The following is a 16,902-nucleotide window of genomic DNA, read 5'->3' as shown; positions in this document are numbered from 1 at the left end:
TAACTCTACTCCGTCATGATCATCATCATTTACCAATCCACTACTATGCGAACGGGTCTCCTTCCAGAATGAGAAGGGTTTAGGCCATATTCCACCACGCTGGCCCAGTGCAGATTGTTGAATGTGGTATGTTCCCAAAACTAATTTCCTGTGAATTCGTTTCGAACCTATTTCAGTTCTTCCTCAAAACTCTGCCCCTAATTTGATAGGCAATTAGTATTGTATTATGTGTAGGGTATTTATTCTATTCTAATGATTTAAGTGTTATTAACCCCCGACCCAAAAAGAGGGGAGTTATAAGTTTGACATGTGTATCTGTGTGTCTGTGTATCTGTGTATCTGTGTATCTGTGTATCTGTCTGTGGCATCGTAGCGCCTAAACGAATGAACCGATTTTAATTTAGTTTTTTTTGTTTGAAAGGTGGCTTGATCGAGAGTGTTCTTAGCTATAATCCAAGAAAATCGGTTCAGTCGTTTGAAAGTAATTAGCTCTTTTCTAGTTACTGTAACTTTCACTTGTCGGGGGTGTTATAAATTTTTAATTTACACTTGTTTTATGTCAACGAATAATGTAACTGGTCAAAATGTCGACAACTAAACTTTTAAGGTGGGTTCCTAGCTACTTTTTGACAAAACCATTTCCTTCATGAATAGCGACAGGTGAAAACTATCTAATTATAAACTAAAATGGCACCTACAAGGTCGACTTATAAAACTGGTCCCTTGAGACTACAATATTACACCAACATAATAACTATCTTATGTAATGCTAACAGACCAAATACCAAACATTTCAGAAGTGCTATTTCATTATGTATGTACAACAAACAGAAATTGTTTTGTGACCCTTGACTCGGTTCACGGCTTTGCCATATTTTATTCAGGGCGGTAGGCTTTTACATAATATAAAGGCGCGCTAAACCCACAGCAAAACTGTATTAATGTGTTGACCAATGTATGAAATGAGTTTGTTAAATGGCTTAGAATTTTCCAAGTGGAAACTACTTATACATTCTATATTTTCTTTTCCAAATTTAAACTTAATATTAATCATGTACCTATGCCTAGCTTATTTTAAATACGGTTTACTTCCGAAAATATATGCTTTTTATTCTCATCCTGTGAGAATTTTTGGAAATCTGGCCTTATTATTTGAACCTCTCTACTTGAGAAAAGAAAAGAAACCTCTGCTTTTATAAAATTTCAGCTTTCGAGTATGGCAGTGAGTCGGAACTTTTCTTTTTAACCCCCGACCCAAAAAGAGGGGTGTTATAAGTTTGACGTGTGTATCTGTGTATCTGTCTGTGGCATCGTAGCGCCTAAACGAATGAACCGATTTTAATTTACTTTTTTTTTGTTTGAAAGGTGGCTTGGCTTGATCGAGAGTGTTCTTAGCTATAATCCAAAAAAATTGGTTCAGCCGTTTAAAAGTTATCAGCTATTTTCTAGTTTTCTTGTAGGAAAGAAGGTTAGATAACCGTTAGGTTCATAATATTCAAGTGTCAATTGACAAATGTCAAGCTGTCAAGATGGACGTTGCCTAGATATACATAATTATTTATTTGAAAATGATTTGTCGGGGGTGTTGAAAATTTTTAATTTACACTTGTTACTTATGTGTTTAGATTTTATTCAGGACTGGTATAATGGTTAATGTGCTAACAGCTGATGTAGAAATCATCATCTAAACGCATCGCTGGCCCACTACTGAGTACGTCTAAGCCCTTCCATTTTGAGAATAGCCCTTCTCATTTTGAGAATAGCCCTCATCACTTAGAGAATATTCTCAGAATAAGAGCGTAGGCCCGTAACCCACCACGCTTCCTAGTGTAGATCGAAAACGTCACACACCTTTGAAAACATTACAAGGAACTCTCTGGAATGCAGGTTTTCTTATGAGTCAGGAAGTTTTTCTTCAATTTTAATTGCTTAGAATGTAGGAAATAAGATTTATAAACTGACTTAGAGTTATTATACTTGTTGACAGATACTTCACATTTATATACTTTCTTATGTACGTAGCATCGATGGTACGTAGATACATAAATTATATGTAAAGTACTTACTCTCTTAAGTAGGTACTACAACCACCTAATAAAGAAATGTTATTTATAATGCCAAGCTTTTTCATTTAATTCAGAACTGCAGCCTTTATTACATTTTGGGGCGAACTGAATACAAATAGTGTATGAAATGAATTTTGTAAAAGGGCTTAAAATTTTACACGTGGAAAGTGGCTTTACATATAATATTTTATATATAATACTTTACATATAATATTCATAATATATTACACCAGACTTTGTAAGTTGGGCAGAATATTTTTTGAATAAATAGTACACAAGACAAAATTACTTACCTATTTAAAATTTAAAAAATTACGGTGTTGGTGAACTATGATAATAAAATAGGCACCTCTCGGTTTTTTTTTTACGTTTTGTTTGAAAAAGCTTTGAAACTAAGTTTTTTTTCGTTCATGTGAATGTTTTTTTCTTTTTACACAAAATCTTATAATACTTACTTACTTTACTATTTATTAACTCGCTATTTAAAAAAGGTAGGTAGGTATATCGTTAAGTTTCCTTAAATTGGACAAAAATATAAAATATTCAAAATTTCCGTAGCGGTAATTTGAAGTTCAAATCTGATCCTTAGTTAAAAAGTTTTTGTTTGTTCTTACCGAACAACTCTGAGAATTTTTTGGAATATAGAGCCGTCCAAAGTTTTATAAACAGTGGAAATACTACTTGGTTATTACTAAAACTTTTTTAAAATAGCAACAAAACTAACTATATTTTTAGCTTACAAATCATACTAAGTACTGTCATCAATAATAATTAACTATTACATCAATTTACGTGAAATCTGGCCTTATACAGTACTTACAAAGTTATTGAAAAAAGCAACCGTCGAGTTTCTTGCTGGTTTTTTTGGTAGGAAAGGCAGTGGAACATCCATTGTCTTCCTGAATAACTAATAAACTTGTAAAAGTTTATTTGAATAAAAAATATTTCCTTTTCTATTTCTTATTTTACGTTATTACGGAATGAGATTAATAATAATTTACCTCTATTTAAGTTTTTATCTATTTACGTAGTTTTAATTGAGTTTTAAATTTATTTTACAGATAAGTTTTATTTATCAATAACTCTTAAAAATATGTAGGTATGTAGCTAATTGAGTATATTATTAGATAATTTATATAATTTACCTTTAAATAAAATCTTTGCTCAATCCTTTGTAAACAACTTTCACTACACTTCACTCAAATAGTAGTATTCAATAGCATTTAATTCAAAGTTTGTGTTTTCAGTTCGAAGCTGGACTGGAGTTTCGCGGCGCACGCAGGGCGGGCGGGCGCTCGTGCACCGTCCAAGACATGCAGAAACTAACTGACGAACAGAACATACCAACTCTTCATAGCTATTTCTTATAGCTAGGGAGTTAGTAGCAATTTCGGAACGTGATTAGCTAATCGTTAAGACTGATAGGCATTAGAGCCATAGAGTTTTGAAGCTTCTGAAATCTGGTGTGTGAATAAGTGTGTCAGATATCGCTAATTATTCGAAAAATAAATTAATAAGTAGTTTTGTGGTTTTAAATGCTCTTTCTTGCTAATTAGAATAGCTAGTCGCTTCCTCGTCAGCTGTGAATGCAACGACAATAAATAATAATCAGTGGGATTCAATTTTCTGTCATCAGCTCCCTATCTATTGCGCCCATTGTTTCAATTTTTTGCAGAAAATATAAACAATCGGTGACAATCACGTGTGAATTCTTGGCAAAGGCGCAACTATATCCCAGCTTTAAAACAAATTGTTCGTTATACGTTAGGAATACTTTCATCATCGTATTTTTGAATCTAAACTTGTATTTTGTCGCGATTGTTTTGGATACACGTGTCCTAAAGTGTGACTAATTAGGTACTTTAAGATTTCGAAAGAGTACAAACGTATAAAGCAAAAATTGTAGACATTAAATTGGTATACTTTTAGCTAATTTTCCTTAGTTTACTTTAAAAGTAAATAAGTAGCTTCTTGTTGAAATGCGTAAGAGGCGCAATATATAGGTACGTGGTGGCGCGGCAGTTATCGCGAACTGACAAAATCATAATACGAGTGAAAAACCTAGGTTCAGAAACCTTCTGGAGCTAGGTTAGATTTAGGTAGGTAGGAGCTAGGTGCAAAGCACCGACAAATCGCGAGAAGATTTTCTGCAATTTGTTTATCTTTTGAGGTTGTTATAAAATGTATGCTACATAGGAGTACAATTTATTAAGCTTGTTCTTCCTTCTACGACTTCATCTTGTACTCTAGACCTTTAGTATGCTGCCATTGCAGGCAAACTGAAATACCTATTAATGGATGATGCTCACGGCTTCGATCGCGTGGATTTAGGGTTTTAAAAAATCCCATGGAAACTTGTTGATTTTCCGGAACAAAAAGTAGCCTACAGGGTCAGTCCCAGGGATACAAGCCATATCTGTGCCAATTTTCATCAAAACCAGTTAAACGGATTGGCGTCAAAAGCTAGCAAACATAGAGACAGACAGACACATTTTCGCATTTCTAATATAACCTGGTATGGAAATACATGGAAGAATGGATGTATGGATTTCCTTAATACAGTACGAAGGTTCATACTTGGCAGTACTAATGTCAGGGTAAAAGTTTGTTAGTTTGAAGATACCTTTGTTAAATACCAAGGCCACCCTCAAAGGCCCTAACTGGCCCCAACGGCCACAACATAAAAATCATTGTGTCATTGCCCCTACTCTAGCGGCACGCTATGATGGCCGGTTTGACACATTACAATAGTGATGTGGAATGTCAATTTATTCTCGAACAAAAAACAATTAAGTTTTGTTTTTGTACCTGATTAAATAGGTTTAATAAAACAAAAATGTATATGTTTATTTAATTTATTTGAACGAACTGAATATTTGAACGAAAATGAATATACATACTTTATATGCACACAAGAAACATATGAATACAAAAGATACCAAAAAAGGTGCCACAAAAGGCCATAATTAATCAGATTCGTCCATACTACTATTTTCACTGTCGTCACTGCTATCATCACATACATTAATAATTATATGTTCGTTTTCTATAATATTATCTATTTTCACATCTCTTTCATAATCTTCCCTTATTAATTTAACAGTTCTATTCACAACCTTTTCCCAGTCTCCTTTAGTCACATGTTCACAAGCTTCTTCTAATAATTTTAGCATTTTTTTTTGTGGTAAATGGGGGTTCTGTATTGTGTCTTGCAGCATATCCCTTAATTTGAGCCCACACCAACTCAATCGCATTATACTCACAATGGTAAGGCGGTAACCGTATAACTCTGTGCCCATGTTCTAATGCTATTTCGTCAATGACGTATCGGATCTTGGTTGGTTTGTTTTCTTTTAAAAGACGTACTAATTCCGCTTTTAACATATTCATGTTTGCATCTACGCCATTTTTACGAAGCCATGCGACGATATCAGCTTTCTTTTGGGATTGGGCAGGTGGCTTGTCAATTTGCATCGAGTGGTATGGGGCGTTGTCCATAATTATAATAGATGGTTCAGGGAGGCTACACAACATTGAGGTAAACCATTCAGTAAACTTTTCTCCATTCATGTCTTCATGATAGTCTCCAGTGGTTTTTGACGCAAAAGCCATGAGAGAACCTTCGACAAACCCGTTGATGGTTCCGGCGTGACAAATTATAAGTCGCGATCCTTTTCCTACAGGAACTTTGGAAGTAGATGCTGCTGTGTCATCGTTCCAAGAACGGCCTACAGTATGGTTAGCATTAAGCCATGTTTCATCCAAGAACACAACATTTTGCCAATTTTTGATTTCTTTCACTTGCCGTAAAAAAGTATACCTTGCCATCGCTATATCAAATCTTTCCATCAATATTTTGCGTTTGTTACATTTTTTGTATCGAAATCCAATGGTCTTCAAAATCTTCGTTAAAGAACTTTCCCCACCGAAGAATAATCCAGCTTCCTTCAGTGAATGCACCAACTTTTTTCTTGTTGGATACTCCTTCTGTAAATAGTAGCCGTAAACATGTCTTCGGATAGCATCGGCATCAAAGCTATCGATGCCTACGACTGGTTTTGCTCGTTTTCTCTTTTTTGGTGTGTGAAGTTTATTTTCTTCTGTGCCAGTCTCGCCATATTTTTTTTTAGTTATCCGTCTAACAGTTCGTTGTCCAATGTTAAGCGCATCAGCTACGCGTTCAACCACTGACGTTATAGGTAAAATTGGCCCTCCATTTTGAGCTTCACGATCGAAATAGTTACGAAGGCGTATTACGAACTCACGTGTCTGACTATTTAGAACAGTTCTCTGCGTACGTTCGGTCATATCGACGAAATCCACAACAAAGGGCTTGAACAGAGTCCAAATTAACGAGCAAGGGTCAACAGTAATGCAGTATCAATATTTGAAATCCAAAGCCAGGTCAAAACTATATCACAATCGCATTGCACTGACAGTTTATACTTTTCGAAGCAACGTCAATTCGAAACTGCTTTGTTTTGCATTGAGCATTGACGCGAGTTTGCCGGAGGTAGTAGTTGTGCTAGCCAGCGATCCTATGTGACGATCGTATTAGATTCCATTTTTAAAAATTTATTGATTTTTTTTGCGATTTCAGAGGTTTGTCCACATAGTGAAAATTGTTCATATTCACAAGTACATTCACCCCTTAAATGGTGCAAACTGATTTTTCTACACTTGTATACATTTAAGAAATCAATTTAATAAATAAATTTTGAGTCCTAAACCTAAAACTACATTCGATAAAATTTATGAATCTCTGCACATCACTATCGTCAATAAAGTAATACAATTATTTCCTTCAAAGTCGTTATCAATTAATACGGAACTTCATGAGCGGACAAACGTCAAACCGGCCATCATAGCGTGCCGCTAGTTTAATTTACTTTTAGCTATTTTGAAATAGGTCAGTTTCTATGTAAACTATTTCATGTACATAATAAAGTAAATAATAAATGGGTGTTTATCTGTTCCCATCACAAGGACAATTTATTTGTCACCACTGACCCTTACTAATACGCTGGACTTGCGATTACGGACCTGCTTTTGAAGCATCTCGATCTTCGCTATTCGCGCTGCGCTGCAGATAGCAGCAATGAGCGTCACGTGAGCGTACTCAGAACTAAATGTAGTGATGACTGATGAGACATCTGTCAAAACAGCGTCAACACGAAGACCATCTGACACAAAATGTATCCCGGTAGGGCGAATCGGCACAAAAAATATGCATCGTTTATCATCATTTATCATGTAACTACATATTTATATGCTATGTTTATATGTATACCTCTTCCAGCGTACGTGTATATCATGTCCATTTCAGAGGTGTTTTTGTTCCCAACATAAAGACACTTTATTTACAGAGTAATTTACAGACATTGACATATTTTCCTGCCATTATCCATGTCATAATGCCACTTATTTTCAAAACAGTTTGTAGAGCGAGTTTCTGATTTAAGAATTAATATTTTATCCAAATGATTTTTATAAATAACAATTTGGAGGTAAGTGATTGTGTGATATAATATAAGAAGAATACTGATCTAAAGCTAAACATTCTTAACATGTTTTTCTTATTGAGTGCCAATGAGTTACTCAATTGAAGCAAGCCATTAGCCAAATTTTTGGCTAATTAGGAGCTTTACTTTAACCTAAACCTATAAATTATCTTTTTGTACATACATATCTACACTTATATTCAAAAAAATTGTCAATGACGCATATGGACGCATGTATAAACTTTCTTAATTAGACACAGAGACACTACGTTCACGTGTTCTTTTAGTAGGTACTTACACTAATTACTATGCACTAACCAAGGCACTAACTCAATAGGTTTACCTAGTCCTTTTTAGTCTCCTCACTATCTTCGTTACGTCGAGTAGCTGGGTTGCCTTAACGTTAAATCTCATGGTAATAAAGTCTATTCTAAGAATTAAATAATACAAAACATTACATTTTTTAAAGTTTAATTTAGATTTATTTTATACAATATAACATTTCCGAAAAAAATTAACGTTGGCTTGCACCCTTTGTTTTGGATTACAATTTAATCTCAATTGAGATTTTCATTTTTGTGATGAAAATCGCTTTATACCTGCAAAGAGAAAATTAAAGTCGCTTTCTCGTTCAAAATAAATAGATGAACCGCTACCAGAGTGGTTATAGTAGAATAGAAAGGGACTTCAAACGAATTTCCAAAACGACCACTAACATTTGTTTAACGCTCACAAAACGGGTTTAATTCCATGCTGGTAGCGACAAAGAATTAACATGTAGGTACTGGCATGTGCTATCATTCTCACGCATGAGGTAGAAGGCCCAACTTTTTTAACCCCCGACCCAAAAAGAGGGGTGTTATAAGTTTGACGTGTGTATCTGTGTATCTGTCTGTGGCATCGTAGCTCCTAAACTAATGAACCGATTTTAATTTAGGTTTTTTTTTGTTTGAAAGGTGGCTTGATCGAGAGTGTTTTTAGCTATAATCCAAGAAAATCGGTTCAGCCGTTTGGAAGTTATCAGCTCTTTTCTAGTTACTGTAACCTTCACTTGTCGGGGGTGTTATACATTTTTAATTTACCTACACTTGTATTGTGTGTAGGTATTTAGTGTCACGGTTGATAGCCTAGCGGAAAAGCGGTAATAGCCTATTAGTTAAGACGTACTTCGACGACGTCTTTTAACTACGTGGGAGGTCGGGTGTTCGATCCCGGGCACGCATATGTAACTTTTTGGAGTTATGTGTGTTCTAAGCTGTTGGCTTTAGATGAAAACATCGTGAGCAACCTTGCATGGTCATTTGCTTTAACGGAAGAGAAAACATCGCGAGGAAACCTGCCTTCCGCACTTGACCAGCATGGTAGACTATGGCCAACCCCTTCTCATACTGTTAGGACTTAGAAGACTCGTGCTTAAAAATTGACATAGGTAACTTTTTATCCCGGAAAAGCAAAGAGTTCCCACAGGATTTGTGAATAACTTAAATCCACGTGGACGATATCGCGGGCATCATCTAGTTATTATTTAGTAGCAATTGAAATTCAAATTATACCTAAGTATTATTTGCTTGATCCCTATTCCCTAAGTAGTATTTGCTTGATCTATCCAAGTTACAATTTTCCTGTCATCAAACTCCATCAAAGATGTGTTACAAATGTTAGTTCCGTGTATAAATTGTTAGGTATATTATCGTTGTAATTGTTTATTGTCTCAATGTTTTTCCCTTTATTACGGACTTTAATCAGATATAGAACAAAGATAATATCTCTTTATCGATAAAAACAAAGTTTCTATTTTCTTACACGCACCTAATTAGTAAATAGGCTTGTACTTATGAACATAATATAGTTAATAAACCTCTCAATTGCGTTAATATTTCCCAGAATTTAGTTGAAAATAGTTAGGTATAGATTGGACAGTACTTAGGTTGCCTTTTGAAAACCATCTATGAATAAATTACCTTACCGGAAACAAAACATAATCCTCAATAATTCAACCGGGCAATCTTTTTACTATCACCATTCACAATATCAAAAGTCAAAACTTATTAGAACTAGTAACTCATTCCCAAGCTTTCTTACCATTTAAATAATCCTTTACAATGTAAAAGGTAATTGAATTCATAACAGCGCATTCCTCACTTCTACTCTAATCTATTCCAATTCCTTTGCAATCCCAGTTCCCTTATATAGATACTGGATGATGCCCGCGACTTCTGCGTGGATTTAGTTTTTTTAATTCTGTGGAAACTCTTTGATTTTCCAGGATAAAAAGTTGCTACTGTCAATTTCCGGAATGCAAGCTACCTCTGTACAAAATTTCACATAAATCGGTTAAACAGATGGGCTTTTAAGAATCCTGTGGGAACTTATTGATTTTCCAGGATAAAAAGTAGCTTATATCCTTCCCCGGGATGTAAGCTAACACTGTACCAAATTTCATCAAAATCGGTTAAACTGTTGGACCGTGAAAAGGTAGCAGACAGACAGACAGACACACTTTCGCATTTATAATATTAAGTATGGATATATTCAGCTATTTTTATGACCCATCAGCAGCAGGTAGATATACTATAGGTACAGTTTACAGATACTTTCAAATTTTCCATAATATTTTACCGTTGCCGGGGCAAAGATTCAAAGCTTTCCGTCTTTCGAGAACAATACCCGTGATAGATCTCAGGTACCATCGATACTTGAATGTGTAAAGGTGCTTGTACCCCCGAGGTCAAGTAGTTTTATCTACAACTACATGATGGTTGTACATAGCCACCTAAGTAAACGGAGTAGGTAAGTAGTTCAATTTTTTTGCATATTCATTTATTTATTTATTGCAAGATTGTAACTACAAAAAAGAAGTTACATAAATCGTTTCCTCTGACTTGAATCCTGAGTCCTTTGTTCGCAAGGAGCCATCTAATGCGTAGTACCAGAGTTCACGAAAGTTAGGTACCTTATCACAAAACGTCAACTCACTAGTAGTAAACATCACTAGTAGGCGTCAAATGGTTCTACATTTGACGCTACATAGCCTATAAACAGCCTATTTTCCTTTCGTTCCGGCTCCGTCTTGCTGGTGCAGTCCAATCTTTAGCAGCTTTCGGAACTGCGCGGGATACCGTCTTGCCGTCCACATGCACGCACTTAACTGCGCAAACTGGCTTGTGTAGGTAAGCTCTCAGGTAAGGCGGAGCGTGTAGCCGGAGCTTATGATTTCCCGTCACCCATAGCGTAATATTTGATTAATCTTCGATTCAGGATCAAAGCGAGATTTCCCTCACTCTAGTTCACTTTGGTAATACTACATAAAGATCCTTGCTCTCAACTAACTGCCTTGTAAATAACAACCTATACTAATCGAGACTGCGTCTAATGCTCATGCTACACGCTCCGACTGAACTACGCAGTCCAATCTTGCAGCTTTCGGAACTGCGCGGGATACCGTCTTGCCGTCCACACGCACGCACTTAACTGCACAGACTGGCTTGTGCAGTTAAGCTCTCATGTAAGATGGAGCGTATAGCCGGAGCTTTAGTCTACAGCTGAAAGTTACAAATTACAGCCATTTGTAAAATTAAACATCTACATTCTACATTCACGAAGCTAGGTGCTTCGTGAATACGTTTCTTAACTTTAATTAATATTAACTGATTTCGTAAACAAACATTTGGAGCTTAATGCTGGAATGTGTGGTGCTTAAACTGAAACATTTTCTGAGTTATGCAATTACTTTGTTTGTGTGCTACAATTATTATACATTTCACTGATTACATGATGCTTTGCTGTGCTTGATTCTCGGCAAATTATGTATTCCAATAATATAATAATTGGACGCTGATATGGAATACAATGCAACCCTCAAAACCTAAAATATCGAGATTTTGATGTCAAACGCAAGGTACCTACACACTAACGTGTATTCTGTAAAATGGTGTCGAGTGATTTAAAAATCGATCTTCACTGTTTTTGTTTTATGAGGGAAAATAGACTGAAAAACGGTACGAAGACAACTACCGAAATGATAGATTTGGGGCTTTTGACCATTGTTGTTTCCTAAACTGCAGTCCTAATCAAGAAATATAATATAATATATATTGTCTCGCATAGGTAGGTACCTATATTTCTTCTGCCTAGAAGAAAAATATTAGAACTGTATATTAACGTTCTACACTGCCGATTTCTTCATCCGGACCGTGTAAATTTTGCTGTTGGGATATCCACCCCCTTAATAAATGCTCGCTATTTACAGATTGCCGTGTAAGAAATTCACAATCGATATTATAGTGTCCACAGCGATGTTCCTGACATCTGACATCTTTCTGTAAAGTTATGTGCTATATATGCAGTTGTTTCACTTGGACTTTGGATTTGCTTCAAAGGTCAGTGAAAGGTTTGATTCAAAATCGACATAAATACTACAAAAAAGCTGAAATTCAATGGTTCGCAACGGGTTTGTAAACATAACAGTTTGCAATCCAAGCGGGGTAATTAGAAGCGCACCTAGTTCGTTTATTTTTAAACCTACTTAGATTAAATAAAAATACTTTCACAGAATCTATAACATACGTCTACATATTGTAAGAAACTGTTTGCGCGTATTTTTTTCATGAGTGCGTGCGGCTCCATATAGTTTCCATATGTTACAGAATTCTGAGGATAAAATCGCGCGATTAAAATTCACAGTGCGGGCTTGCCTTTATGGTTCAAACCTCCAATCACACGTGATGGTACCTAGTAATATTATGAAGAGCTCGCTAAAGATGCCTATTTCACTTCTTCAAAAGGCATCAATATTGTAGGTAATGAGAAAACGGAAGTCGGAATACCATATCCTAATAATTCCTATAGCCGATGTACCTAAATAAAAATTGAGTAAGAGAATTGCTTTGCACTCGTCGGCTAATTAGGGTTGCACACTTTAAAAAGCATAGGTACAGAAATATGGAAAAACTAAATTATACAAGTGTAAATTTAAAATGTATAACACACCCGACAAGTGAAGGTTACAGCAACTAGAAAAGAGCTGATAACTTTCTAACGGCTGAACCGATTTTCTTGGATTATAGCTAGGAACACTCTCGATCAAACCACCTTCCAAAAAAAACTAAATTAAAATCGGTTCATTAGTTTAGAAGCTACGATGCCACAGACAGATACACAGATACACACGTCAAACTTATAACACCCCTCTTTTTGGGTCGGGGGTTAAAAATAGAGCGCGCTAAAAGATGCCCATTCAAAATTGTAGAATACGAATGTTCGCTAATAAGTCATCAAGGCTATTTCACTTAAATATACCGAATAGGAATTAAAATTGTAGAGCAGAGCACTATAAATGATTTCCATTATCTACTGAAATTGGGTTAGCTGGTCTGTTGTTAATCCATTATAAGATTGACTATTTTAAAATGGGTTTCATATATCCGTGAAATGCGGATTACATCAGTTAAATTGGAAACCCAGTCAGTGCATTAAGAACTATTTTGCTACATACCTATGAATCCTAAAAGTATATGGCTAGATAAGATTACAAAACTATTTTATAAAACTACTAAGATTGTAGTGGGAACTCTTTGCTTTTCCGGGATAAAAAGTTGCCGAAGTTAATTTCCGAGACGTAAGCTGCCTCTGTACCAAACATATAAATCGGTTTAACGGATAGATTCTTAAGAGTCCCGTAGGAAAACTTTGATTTTCCGGGATAAAAAGTAGCCTATGTCCGTCCCCGGGATGTAAGCTAACTCTGTACCAAATTTCATTAAAATCGGTTCAGCGGTTGAGCCGTGAAAAGGTAGCAGACAGACACACTTTCGCATTTATAATATTTGTATGGATTTTATATATTAAAAATAACTTCAATTAAGTAGGTACAACAGACCTGACTGTTATACATATTTGCATGATAAATAAAAACGTTAAAAGCTATCCATAGCTCAAACTAACATCATCAAAATAGAACATCGTTATTATAATACCTATCTGGTTTTGTTTTATTCGAATACTCGAGAGTTCATAGTTGTCATACAGCCATCGGATTTTTTCCGTTTAAAACTAACTAGCTGTATCCGCGCTATCTTGGATTTAGGATTTTAAATTCCGGTTAAAAAAATTCCAAATTTTTGTTATGTGGAGGTCTATATAATTGTCTGAGGGACCTCAAGTCAAAACGGCAATTTTGAACTGTATCTTTTGGTTAGTTAGTTTTTCTTTTAACAGAAGATATCAATACGTTTTCTTTCGACAGGATATTAACTTTTTTCCTCTCATGCTGGTTGGCATGCTCTGTGTGCTGTGGACTGGGCATCGCAATAATTGCTGGAGTTGCGTACGGCTACAATTACTGTTTGGCTGAGTCTATTATCCACATGAGTAAGTTTTTGATGTTACAGTCTCTATCGTTTGTTTTCACCTACTTACATCGAATTGATCACCAATAGATACCAAGTCAGGGTTCGTGAAATTTTTAATGGAGAATCTGATTGAATTCCGAATACTTCGTCAGCCCCAATTGCTTAGTATGGTGCTGCAAGTTGGACTCGCATATGAAGAGGCCTGTACCATCGTACAAGAAATAATGTGTTTTTTAATATATTTTTTAAATGTTTAGTATTTGCGGTTATAGCGGTAACAGAAATATATACACATTCTGTGAAAATTTCAGCATTATGGTGCACGAGATACAGCCCACTGACAGACAGACGGACGGACGAACGGATAGCGGAGTCTTAGCAATAGGGTCACGTTGGCATCCTTCGGCTACGTAACCCTAAAAATTGATGAAAACCAATATTTTGTTTTGCTTTTCATTACTTTGCAGGGCCTGATGTAAGAGTGTACATGCGCCGAGGTCAGTTTTATGACAAACCAGATATGTTATTCCATCACAGGATTGGTGACGACGATGACGGTAAATTACTTCTACATATTCCATTATTCCTTTACCGCGCTTAAAATTGGGGTGAAAATTATTTGTAACCACCGCTAATTCATCATCTAAGCATATTGTGAGCTGTGTCACATTGATTTCGTCTATATAAGTATTTATAACTAAGGTATCTCCGCAAGAACTAAAGAAGAACTTACATGCAAATGCAATCGGCAATGTGCCGTGTGGTTAGGTTTTCAGAAAGGGTTTCTCTAACGTAACGTACGAGTAACTCTCTCGAGCAAAGCTGAGGCTGGTTACCCGGTTCACTCATAAAGATCACCCATAAAGCACATTAGCAATTTTATTGTATTCCCAAATATACCGATCTATTTTCCTAAAATACTAATACAGGTATCTATTTTCAATCTCACTGAAGATTATCAGCAAGAATTTTCACCGGGAGATGGTTCCCTTGCAAAACATTGGGAAAAAGACCAGTTTACAAAAAAATATGCGGAGAAGCTCACGATATACTCTAACAGGAAAAAGGAACAAAATGATAAATATCGTCAACAAGAAGATGACTCAGATTCGTTACAATGGAAGAAGGGCCAGGATACACCAAGACGTTCCAGTGAAAAGACTTTCATTAGTGCAGACTATCAAGTTCCTGAGGTAAATGTAAAATTTCATTTGCAAATTGGAAGTCTACAAAATCGCATAGAATTTTAACGCCTGTATCACACTAATATTATAAAGGAGAAAGTTTGTATGTGTGTGTGTGTGTGTATGTTTGTTACTCCTTCACGCAAAAACTACTGGACAGATTGGGCTGAGAATGGAGATAGATTATATCCTGGATTAGCACATAGGCTACTTTTTATCCCGGAAAATCAAAGAGTTCCCACGGGAATTTTAAAAAACCTACATCCACGCGAACGAAGTCGCGGGTATCAGCTAGTTTAAAATATTTTCATAACCCCTTTAAAGTTGAAAAACTTTCCATATTCTTTCCAGTCTAAATGACACAGTTATTTTAATAGATATTCTCATTTTGTAATTGTGGAGAATATTAGAATACGTTTATCTATGGACTTAGAGACGCAAAAATATCTAAGCATCTAGGTTGGTATAAGTTTTAAGCCCCCGAACTTAACTTTACGAAGATTGCTAGGGTTTAATCTTGTCTTAAATCTAAACATACTATCATAGTTTCCCGTCTAGACAACAGCGAGGTCCTAAAACTGCCGGATATATTGAATTTTTGCTAGAATCACATGCATTTATATGCAAGTTTTACTGCACATAAAGTATGATTGAATGCTCAAATGGCTCATTACATGACTTATATGAGTAGGTACGTATATCAAACAGGAGAAAACATTACCATACAATATTAAAATTTTGTTTGTTGTCATTTGGAGGAATATAAAAATCCTTACATCATAAAAATGTGAATTAGACTTTAGTAAGACTTTTTTTAGCTTGGTTATTGAATCTTTTCAACATCCTGGTTTTTGTGTCATGTATTTTAATATTTTCTAACTATAATTTATTTATTGTCGTTATAGAGTAACTTTTACTACAAACCCAGGACACCACCAGTGCGTCGGGTATCAATACTACCAAATCCGATTATCCCTACAACAGTAATACAAAGTGGCTCTTCAGAAATAGTGATGAGAATATTTGAGCCTGTGTCAAATATCGTCCCAGAACCTAGCAATGAAGTTGATGAGTATGATGACAAATCTAGCTGGGTTATCGATAAAGGAATTGATTCGAGAATAAAACCTCCTGAAGAGATAGAAAGTAGAACAAAAGCATTTTCTCCAAGTATCAGAATGCGGCTTGAAGATAGTCCTACAAGGTAAGACACCATTGATAATAAGATAGATTTAAGGTCAGGAGCCGCTGGATTCAAGCGTTGTAAGACCATAGAGGTGAGTACCTATATAACACACCTATGCCCAGCAGTGGACAATCGGTTGAAGATTATGATGCTAAAATTAGGTAAGGTTTGAATTTTAAAAAAATGTAGAACACCATACTTTATAGTACCTAAATCAATGATATAATATATCAATGTTTCTATGGAGAGGACATCATGTGTAAGAGATTCATTCCGTACGATCGAAGGCACAGAAAGTTAAATTCACCTATAAGGCCGTTAAGTATAAACTATGATATAATATAACCGAAATATAACTCTTATACTAAACCTTTATACTTAACCTTTTTAATTCACAGAAAACTCGTAAAAATGAGACACTAGGAGACATCTTCGAAACCAGTCAAGTCGGAATACTTGGCAGACGTGGATGAAGACAACGTAAGAAAATAAAATGTAAAATAAAAATGTAGTTTTATTGTGTTACTTTTGTATAATTGGATTTAGTAAAAAATATCAACAAGGTTAGAGACTCCCCTCAGTAGCTAGGATTTGCTTAAGATACCTATACCTACT

General features: G+C 35.5%; 2 protein-coding genes across 3 annotated transcripts in view; one reads left to right on the top strand and one right to left on the bottom strand.

Moving 5' to 3' along the window:
- LOC123872393 overlaps window positions 1–3,426 on the bottom strand; it is an 86,017-nt gene extending 82,591 nt beyond the window's left edge. The window contains exon 1 of the mRNA XM_045916629.1: window positions 3,212–3,426. The gene's annotated coding sequence lies outside the window, so the exon portion shown is untranslated. The remainder of the gene's footprint in view (window positions 1–3,211) is intronic.
- A 4,040-nt stretch (window positions 3,427–7,466) lies between these two features.
- Window positions 7,467–16,782, top strand: LOC123872307. 2 transcript variants are annotated; one of them, XM_045916517.1, is made up of 7 exons: window positions 7,467–7,573; window positions 11,817–11,946; window positions 13,812–13,936; window positions 14,385–14,474; window positions 14,872–15,110; window positions 16,007–16,305; window positions 16,686–16,782. In XM_045916517.1, the coding sequence occupies exons 2-7, from the start codon at window positions 11,897–11,899 to the stop codon at window positions 16,708–16,710; spliced, it is 828 nt and encodes a 275-aa protein (XP_045772473.1). In that variant the 5' UTR covers window positions 7,467–7,573; window positions 11,817–11,896; the 3' UTR covers window positions 16,711–16,782. The 2 variants fall into 2 exon arrangements, with proteins under 2 accessions (XP_045772473.1, XP_045772474.1); XM_045916518.1 differs by lacking the exon at window positions 7,467–7,573 and adding an exon at window positions 10,653–10,737.
- Window positions 16,783–16,902: the final 120 nt, after the last annotated feature.

This window comes from Maniola jurtina, chromosome 15, assembly GCF_905333055.1.
Source record: "Maniola jurtina chromosome 15, ilManJurt1.1, whole genome shotgun sequence".
NCBI lineage: Eukaryota > Metazoa > Arthropoda > Insecta > Lepidoptera > Nymphalidae > Maniola > Maniola jurtina.
This window is presented reverse-complemented; position numbering and strand designations above follow the sequence as displayed.